At 37.8% G+C, this 10,285-nt stretch overlaps 1 protein-coding gene across 1 annotated transcript in view; it reads left to right on the top strand.

Annotated features, from left to right (window-relative positions):
- The window catches only part of caskin1 (CASK interacting protein 1), a 167,543-nt gene that overhangs the window by 112,435 nt on the left and 44,823 nt on the right, over nt 1-10,285 (top strand). The window contains exons 7-10 of the mRNA XM_015397860.1: nt 2,025-2,133; nt 5,853-5,961; nt 6,076-6,170; nt 7,777-7,894. Coding sequence (XP_015253346.1) covers nt 2,025-2,133; nt 5,853-5,961; nt 6,076-6,170; nt 7,777-7,894 — 431 coding nt within the window. The remainder of the gene's footprint in view (nt 1-2,024; nt 2,134-5,852; nt 5,962-6,075; nt 6,171-7,776; nt 7,895-10,285) is intronic.

The following is a 10,285-nucleotide window of genomic DNA, read 5'->3' as shown; positions in this document are numbered from 1 at the left end:
CGGGGGCCCCTCAGGCACGTAAATAGTCCCCTTATTCCATCATTTTCCACCAATGTGTTACTGGCCCTCCCAAACAATTTACATCTTTGTCAGTGAAGCTGCGCTCCAACATCCCCTCCTCCATGGTGCCCTTCTACATTGAGATCCAAAATTCTGACTTGTTTCCTACATTAAACTGAAATAATATTTAACAATCAGTTAACTTTTTATATTTTTTAATCCTCTTCCGTAATTAGGTCTCCTGTATTTTAAAACCCCTGAATAAAATCCAACCAGTCGGTGTTCATGTAGCATAGTGAGAATTTGTCAGTCTTCTTCATAGGAAAACGCTTCCAAACAACATTTTTTGGTTTGCTTCTTAGTTGAAGAGGGTCACATATATTATTTGCGAGATATGTTAGCTAATTTAAAACTCCCAGTAATAGCTTATGCTTTTAATCAGGTTTTCCTGAAAAATACTTGAATTTGATGTTAACCAATCTATGGGAACCTTGTCATTTTTTCCCACTCTTTCTCTTCTAATCTAGTTTTTTGTACAATTAAAACATTGTGCTCATATTAAAGCTGCATCATAAGCGGTGCAGAATTTCTACTATGATTGCAATGTTCATGTTTTTCAGGCTAAAATCTAATCTGGTTTTCATTGCACTTTGTATTTTGTTAGTTTTATGCTCTAAAATGCTTAATGCTTAAAGTTTCAGAACTACAATTATATTTGTGTCTAACTTATATAACTCTGGATGTCAGTCATCAGGATATTTATTTACCCCTGGATATTTAAAGCATGTGACTTTAAACGGGTCACTTGAACAGGTTGATAGAGCAGGTGTTTTTTTTACAGCTGCAGTCTCTAATAGTTTTTTTTTTTTTCCTTAAATGTGTCAGAGAGATAATACCAGACAAAGCCAGGCTGACAGTTTCCTTTTGGTTTCTGTTTTGGTGCCAGCTGTGTCCAGACTGTGCTGTCACATTGTGTGTAATGAACAGCGATAAAAGTCGGATTGATCTTCTTCTTTTGACTCAAAGCCAAAATGCAAATAAGGAAAGAGAGCAAGCTTAGTTGGATGGATGCATATTTTAATCTTTATTATCTCCTGCAGCTACGCTGCAAAAGAAGTCCAGCTGAAGATGTGCAGGAGTGCTTTACAGTGGCGACTACATTTATTGGTCGACTGCACTCAAAAGTATTTTCTATTACACTAAAAACTCTCAACTTTTTATTTAGGTACATTTATTCAGGATTATTAACTCAATTTAAGATTCCTTCATATTTTACATATTTTTTTGTCCCTATAGGTTTTCTAAAAAAAACAGGCCTACAGCATTACAGGTCCTCCACCGTACTTAGCAGTTGATATGAGTTTCTATGACACCTCCAAATCCAACAGAGCCGCTTGTTCTCGAAATATTCACTTTCATGTATCACATCCAGTGGTAGGAATGTTTCATGGTTACATTTATCTCAAAGTGAGAGCTATCAAACATTGTGCCACAATTATTCTTTTTTTTCTTTGATTTTCTGCCACTTAAAGGCTGTGTTAAAATGTAATTCAGCAGCGTAAACCTATAGCAGCATAAGTATAGTTTAGATAATTATTTTTATTTTTGTTGTTTGTTAAAGAGATACTATGGTTTTTAATTTAGATTTCTCATAGTTTTTTTTTTTGTAGAAAATTGTCCCTATGTCATCCAGCAGCCTAACCCTATAGCAGCCTAAGTCAATAGCTAAACGAAGTCATTTTTGTGCCTATGAAATAATGAAGTGCTAATTTAATTTTTTTTGTATATTTTATGACATCTCACTTTGTCTTCCTCTGTAAATTTGAGGTCCCACTTAAACCAATACTTTTTGTAACATATTGCTTTGGTGCAACAACTAATAGACCACAAAGTATATACCTTTTGAGCAAAGTGAAATATCTAAATTACTTTCTGGACATAATTCCATTCCTCTTCTCCTTTAAACTGTGATCTAACTTCCTCTTCTCTTTTCTGTGTTTGTTTCCTTCTGCTCCTTCTCTCAGACTGCTGATCCAGGCTGGCATTGACATTAACAGACAGACCAAAGCAGGCACTGCCCTGCATGAAGCAGCCCTTTGTGGAAAGACTGAGGTTGTGAGACTCCTGCTGGAGGTATTTGGAACTACACTACACATCTTTGTAGCACAGCCCTGTCACATTGGCTCATGAATGACCAACACATTGAGATTAGCATGTTAATAGTGATCAAACACAATGTATTTAGCAGAATATTCTGTCTGCCACCCAAAACGGTCCACGAAATACGAACTCAGATTTATTTGAAAGTGTAACGGAAGAGTTTTAATGATTCCAGTTTGCAAAAAGTAAAACATAAGGATGGAAAAAAGGAAAATATTTAAAGTGGTAAATACCTGGAAATTGGGTTTAAAGAATTTTTATTTTCTGGCATAGGAGTTAAAATCCTGTCTGCTTTACACACAGTGTGTGTTCTGGTTGTGTTTGCATCATCATCTTGCGTCTAAAACTACATTTTTTCAGCTTAAATCTACAAACTTTTAACAACAGTTTAAAGACTTCCTGATAGTAAATAATTCCAATAGTCCTGCCTTGAAGTAACAAATCTCTCGCTAGAGAGCAGAATCCATTCAGGTCCTGAAGAAATGAAGCAGCCATATTTAGCTATCTATATGTTGTTCTGTTTGTAAAATGCTATTAGTGTTATAGTAGATGTAACAGGATGCCTACCTTCCAAAAAGTTTCTCTTTTGTCCTTATCTTTGTCCAAAGCACTGATGTCTCTTAAATCAGTGGACTTTTCTGTGTTTTTGCTCAGCAGTAGTTTTCACTTCGGAATTAATCTAAGTACATCCCAAATCTTTCTCAATCCTGATTCATGAACGCTGACTTTAACTTAGACAAGAGAGGCCTGCAGGCCTTTCAAATGTTCTTCTTAGCTCTCTTGTGATCTCTTGGGCCTGGATGATAAACAACCTAGGCCATCTAGCTGGTTTCCAACCAAATGGGTTTGTAACATTTGTTCCCATGGCTTCACAGACTAAGGATAAATAATTTAAATTGAAGTATATATGGTGTCTTCACACTAGAAGCTAAGGTGCTAATTTTAATTCAGTTCAAAAATACTTTATTGATTTCAAATGGAAATTGAATGTTGCAGTAATTCATAGGCAGCTTTTCAAGGAGATGCTATAGGTGTTGATAGCTGTAGGCAGGAAGGATCTTCTGTATGTGTATTCAGTTCAATTCAGTTCATTTCAATTCAGTTTATTGATATAGCACATGAGGAAATAGGGTCCCTATGTCCTCCAGCAGTCTAAGCCTATAGCAGCATAACTATAGAGATAGCTCAGGATAACCTGAGCCACTCTAATTATAAGCTTTATCAAAAAGGAAAGTTTTAAGCCTAGCTTTAAAAGTAGACAGAGTGTCTGCCTCACGGACTAAAACTGGTAGTTGGTTCCACAGGAGAGGAGCCTGATAACTAAAAGATCTGCCTCCCATTCTACTTTTATTCTAGGAACCACTAGTAAACCTGCAGATTGAGAGCGAAGTGCTCTGTTAGGAACATAAGGAACAATCATATTTAAACGTGTATATGTTTGCCCCTAAAGGGGTGTTAAAAAACCTTTCAGCTTCATGTGATACAAATGAGTCAGAGTTAGAAGAAAAAAATGTGCTAAAGAGCAGGAGAGACGCCAACAGTCCTCTTGTGATGGTGACATCAAAGGCCCCGAGGTTTAAGGAAAACAGAAGGGGCAATATGCTCCGATGGCTGCGGCTCCTCCAGCATGACAAACTGAGCCTGTCGTTTAGGGACGCTGGCTGCGAAAGGCTGCGAGACTTTACCCTGCAGCCCTTTAGGACTGCATTCATCTTTGTTCATTTTGTCTGTGTTAGACGCCACAGACCCCAATAGGATATCAGTCTGCAGCGCTCAGCTGTTCTAGCTGGAAAATAGGAGCCAGAGGAGTATTTGGATGTTTTCTGTTGATGTCATGCTGATTCTAAGCATGAGGTAATTTTAAGTCACTTTATCATCTTTTAGTTTATTGCTCATTATGTAACATGCTCATGCTCCTCTTTAATATAAAAAAAAAAAAAGTATAGAGTGTGCGGATTTATATTCAGACCACTAAATACCAATAAACCCTAAAATAAACCCAGTGCTGCCAGTTGACTTGTCAGGTCATCTAATTTAACAGGCCCCTGCAGCACAGGATGGCTGCTGAGGAGTAGGGTTACCAACCGTCCCTTGAAAAACTGAATTGTTCCGTATTTAGAAATGGGCATATCTGTCCCGTATTTAGCGGAAAAGGAACACACTTTGTTCCGTATTACTTTCAGAGTAAAAAAATAGTCAGTAAAAAGCTAATGGAAAATTAAAAACAAGGGCACATTAGATACAAAACTTACGGTAAACTTGTTCCCGGGCCCTGTCCTGCGGTGTGACCAATGAGCTGACAACATATCTGTAACGATCCAGAATACTCTCATCCCATAGGTCGAGCCAAGTGTTGCTCACGGAGAAGATAGCGGGAGACAACAGAGCAGTATGGGGGATGAACGGATAAATTTAAATGCTGATGTTGCTTTTGGGGGCGGTGCACCTTTGCATAGCGATGCTCCTTCAACGAAAAAAAAAGGATACAGAAATATAGGGCGGAATGGGAAAAAACAAATAATATAAAGCACACTGCACATTGTCCTTTCACACAAAAAGGAGCAGCAAGAAAAAAATCAGCACGCCAGGAGGGGTAAAGGCAGTCGGGTCAGCGGCACGCACATGAGGTGTCCATTTTTTTCTTTTCAGGGAGTCCACAACCCTACTGAGGAAGGAAAGCAATGTTTTGATTCTTGTGTGCTAAAACATTCAGGGTCAAAGGTCAGATCCAAACCATTCCACTGCAGCTCAGGCTGCAAAGTGAAGGCCTTTAACAGGTTCCAGCATTGTATTTTATTTAGCTCCACCCATCCTCACTTTAACTTAAAAGACTCAGGCGTCTTTTGAATACCTCACCGTATAACTCCTAGTGGACCTCCTGTTCCTAGCTCCTATCTTTTACCTTTTGTGGGGTCAATAGTTAGAACACTACCCAGACTAGGAAAGGAGCTTTGGACTGCTGTGTTGAATCTGGACAGCCTTCAGCTCTATAGATTATGCAAAGGAGATGCAGATGAATACTGCTGGTCAAACTGGGACTACAGCCTTCCAGTAAAGAACTACAAAAAGAAATTACAGCGAATGGCTGATGCTCCCTGTTATAAAACTCAAAACATACCGTATTTTCCGGACTATAAGCCACTACTTTCTTCCCACATTTTAAACCATGCAGCATATATGAAGGTTCATAATTTCTGTGGATTTTTCCTAACCGCCATGGGTTGAAGTCTAAATTGGAAATTAAAGAAGAAGAAGCTAATTTTTTAGTTAGCATAAGCACATGCTAGCAGCAGGCATGATGCCAATACTCACCACTAATCTTAACCCAGGTCTGAACCATGAAATAATTGTCAAAAAAAAACAAAAAACTATTTCTTTAAACTAGAGACTTTATTAGACATTCTGACAAATTAAATATCAAGTTTTAAAGATTTTTGTTAAATAATTATTCACATTGTTTTTGGTACAATTTATCATTTTCTCTTCACAAGATCTGTCTAAATTTACAAATATGATTTAAAAAAAAAACAAAAACAAAAAAAAAAAACAATCACCTCAATGAAGAATATGACAGAATTTTTAATTCAGAATTTTTAATAAGTGCAGCATCTAAAAATAAAGTTTATGTCTGGTCGTACATACTGTAACTCTACCTTAGACAATAAAGACTTATCTTTTACTCTCTTCTGCAGAGCGGCATTAATGCAGCTGTTAGAAACACGTACAGCCAGACTGCGCTGGACATCGTCTACCAGTTCACAGCAACACAGGCCAGCAGGGAAATAAAGCAGCTGCTGAGGGGTGAGGTTTATGGATGTGTGGATGAATGGATGGATGCTTTGAACACCAGGATGGATGGGAGGACGTGATGTACGGAGGATTCTCACTATTTTCTTGTTTTTTTTTCCCTCCCAGATGCATCAGCAGCCCTGCAGGTTCGAGCTCTGAAGGATTACTGCAACAACTATGACCTGACCAGCCTCAACATCAAAGCTGGAGACGTCATCACGGTAACACTCACTAAAATCCCTAAAATTAGCAGGACGATCAACCAGGCAGATTCACAAACACTCTGAGAATGTTAGTGTAAATAATCACGATTAATATCTGAATAGGGGGGAGTGGCAGCCTAGTGGTTAAGGCATAGAGCGGAGGTCTTCAACAGGGGGTCCGCGACCCCTAGAGGGTTCAAAGAGGTACTGCATGGGGGGTTGCAAAAGTTTTGGTTGATTAGACTTTTTTTTTTTATATTCCCCCATCATTTTTTTCCACTAATTGAAATGTATTTAAATCCACATTATCATGAATTCAGCAGACTGTAGTGAACAGATAAATGGAGGCAGAAGATGTCTTTCAGTCATCAATGCACACATTCAGCGACACACAGGAGCTCTTTCAAACCTGGGCACTGTTTCATTCACAACACCTGTCCCATCAACCAGGAATCAGAATCAGAAATACTTTAATAATCCCAAATTATTTCATTATATTATTCCATCTGTAATAGAGGGACTATAGGACCAGTTTGATATAACTCAATTTTATACAATATATATAATTAGGGGGGTCCCCGCTCCATCTCCTCATCAGTTTGGGGTCCTTGGCCTGGAAGGTTGAAGTTCTGAGTTTAAACCCCCCTCCTACAGACTGGGTCCCTGAGCAAAGACCCTTAACCCCACACTGCTCCCCGTGCGCCGCAGCTCACAGCTCCCCAAGGGGATGGGTTAAATGCAGAGAGGGAATTTTGTTGCACTATACTTGTGACAGTGTAATGACAATAAAAACGCTGGGAAAAAAAAAAGAGTACCTTCCTAATTGAGTTTTGTAAACGTGATAAACTTCTCTATTTTGATTTATCATCTAAAAATTAAATTAGAATTATTTTTTTAAACAAAAAAAAAAAACGTTTTTTATTACTTCTTCTCATGTTTTCCTTCTTTTAAATTGTAAATAAACTATATATATGCCTGGACTGTGTTAAAAAAGTTCAGGCTCAGGATTTTTGTTTTGTTTTAATCCTTGTGTATTGCATTTACAAAGCAAATAAATATTTCTTATTTAAATTCTGTTGTTACGACCAGTGGTGGAGTCTTTAAGTCAAAAACACTCAGCAATTTTCCAAAGTGAATTTGAAAGACATACAGGTATTTAACATAAATCTTTGACCAGTGGATGTTCTGATATTTTAGGTCCCAGCTCAGAGCTTTAATAGTGACGTTAAAGCTGGTGTCTTTGCTCTACATGAACCTGAAAGCTGCCTTGGTTGTAAAACTCCATAATCCTCCTAATGAATACAGGAGCATTAGCATCTACAGCATCCTCCTGTTTACTACCAGCATGTTTTTACAGGAACATGCTCTCACTCGTCACCATCCTTCATAAATATGGATGAGAATTAATTCAGCCTTCGGGGAACTGATTACTGTTTTAACGAAGCCAAGCTGTTCTTGGGGAGTCTTTCCTCAGGGTCTGAGGGAACAATTAGGCTCCAGAGATGGTAAACCACTCAGAGTGCTGGGGAAAAAAAAAGTTTTCACGTCTTCCATCAGATTATTCCCCGCAACTTATCTAATTTGGCTAAACCAAACAGTCCTTCCTCTAAATGTTTCCTCTTAGGTTTTGGAGCAACATCCTGACGGACGCTGGAAAGGCTGTATCCACGACAACCGAACAGGAAACGATCGAGTGGGGTACTTCCCATCCACTCTGGTGGAGGTCATCAGCAAGCGCACAGGTGTGTTAGTGTGTGTGTGTGTGGATGCTGTGCTGTGTATTGGAGTGTCAAAGGTGTGTTGGATCCCATGTTTGGGCTAAAAACACCTGAAAGGTTTGCTGGTTTCTCTCCAGAGGCCATGATTCTGCTTTTGCACGGTGAGTTTGACCATGAATGACAGTGTGAAGGTAAACCAGTCCTTAGGTGTTAAAAAAAAAGAGTTATGATGACCTTTAGGACAGTTTTATCTTCTGATTTCTCTACTTATTTTGTTGGCTTCACAGGTAAAATACTTTCATTCATCACTGCAGCACTATGGTCTCCCCCCCGAACCTTTTTTTCTGAGGGATCTTGAGCTTTTCTAAATGTTCTTCGGTCCTTTCTTATCTTCTCTGCTCTTAAGCTCAACCTGCATGTCTTCTTAAGGGTTTTTAGGTCCAGGGACAGCGATGCCACGGACAAAGGTTGATTTTTGTTGGATGAACCATTTTCTTACCGTCACTTCATTGTTGAGCTCATATATTTACATCTTTATCCTGATGAAACACCCAACACTCACATTTGAATGGAGGAAGAGGCAACCAGATAGGAGTAGAACAAAAACACCTTGATTTCTCAAAGGGTTTATGGCTCCACACATTAATCAATCTTCCTAGGATTTTTGAATGCCCACAGCAACACACATCTTCTACCATACTTTATAGTTTTTTTTTAAATCAAACCTGAATGGAGTGTTTTTTTTCAAAGACTTTTCCATATAAATGCCAATATATAAGATGTATAATGGCTAAATTTCACTTTGTATTTTAGATTTTGAGGAATTTTCTTTTCCGTTTTGATTAAAAAAAACAAAACAAAGTATATATAAGAATATCCAGGGCTGACAAATATTTGATAATTAATTGAAAATAGAAAATGTGTAGACATTCTTTACCTTCAGTATAATTTTTATAATTTTTAAAAAATATTTAACAATTAATGCATAGCCACTATTTGTGCATACTCCTTAGAAGATGGAAAACCTTTAATGACAATAATGCAGTTAAAAAGGGATAGCTTTTTTTTTGCTATATTCAGACATGGAAAAGATTAGCAGCTGTTTTATCTCTTGATTAACAAAAAATAAACTTACAATTTAACAGTTTCCATCATAAAATATTTTTTTTTATCACCTCATACCGGCCGGATCAGATAGATTACACAGAACGTCCTTAAAACTCTTAAAATACAATTATAATCCTGAAGGTAATTTAAAAAAATGTAAGTAAAAATCTTGGGATATTCAAGGAAATAAAAAGACATTTGTAGGACAATACAAGGAAACATTTACATCCTAATCGGATACAGATAGTTGCGGAGAAATATTTGGGTAAGGTCTCATCTGGGTCTTTATCCACAAATAAACAGTAAGAAAATTAAATGTATATTCTGGCTATAATATAGAAAGGTGGAAGAAATAAAATCCTGAAAATTAAAGCATTTTTCACCTTCGGCTGCTGTTGTTCAGCCACATAATATTTTATTTAGTTGTGAGTGCAGAGAATGAAAGAGCAATGAGCTGCTGAGACAGGTTTCTCCAGAGTCGTATTTATTGAGCGAATGTCTGTGAGATTTAAACGCTGCAGATTACGCTCATGGCTCACTCAGATCCATAGCTGATCACTGAAGCTAGTGGCATAAAAAAATATGGCATTAAAGCAAGTCTTCCACTCCTACATCTTTTACTGGTTGGCAGTACAGGAACGTTCGGCTCACTTTCCACCTTTCTTAGTCCTGATTTAGCCTTCATGGATGAAAAAAAAATGCTCCAACTACATTAATTTTGATGAATGTATTTCATAGTAAGTCTCATCCTTATTGTTGTCTCACAAAATTCATGTAGAGTAGGGGTGGAACAGTTCACAAAATCTACGGTTAAGTTCGGTTCACGGTTTCGTGGTCACGGTTTTCGGTTCGGTTCGGTATATGTTTATTGTTACACCGAAAAAAAAAAAAAAAATAATGAAAAATTATAAAAAAATTAATGACATTTTTTTTTTATGAAATTAATGAAAAAATACAAAAAAATTAATGAATTGTAATTATTTTTAATGATTCGCGGAAACCATGGATCATTTCCGCATGTTTTGCTGCTTTGATTTAATCATCTCGGACGGGAGTCACAGTGGAGGATGTATGCTTTGCTTTGTGCAGGCGGTCTGGAGCGCAGCGGGGCGGAGCGCTGATGGAGTATGTGGTATTTCGGGGTTAGCATGACATGTTGGTCATGTTGCTGTTAGCATAAACAAAACGTGTTGCACAATGCTTGCACACTGTTGCACTTTTATCCACAACTTTCTTTCCGCCGTCATGGTAGGCGACTCTAAATGCAAAGTGGTCCCATACAGCAGACCTATAAAGTGCTCCCACTCA

This window comes from Cyprinodon variegatus, unplaced genomic scaffold (genome assembly GCF_000732505.1).
Source record: "Cyprinodon variegatus isolate N-32 unplaced genomic scaffold, C_variegatus-1.0 Scaffold893, whole genome shotgun sequence".
In the NCBI taxonomy this organism is placed as follows: domain Eukaryota; kingdom Metazoa; phylum Chordata; class Actinopteri; order Cyprinodontiformes; family Cyprinodontidae; genus Cyprinodon; species Cyprinodon variegatus.
The sequence above is the reverse complement of the archived record's forward strand: the minus strand, read 5'-3'. Positions and strand labels throughout refer to the sequence as shown.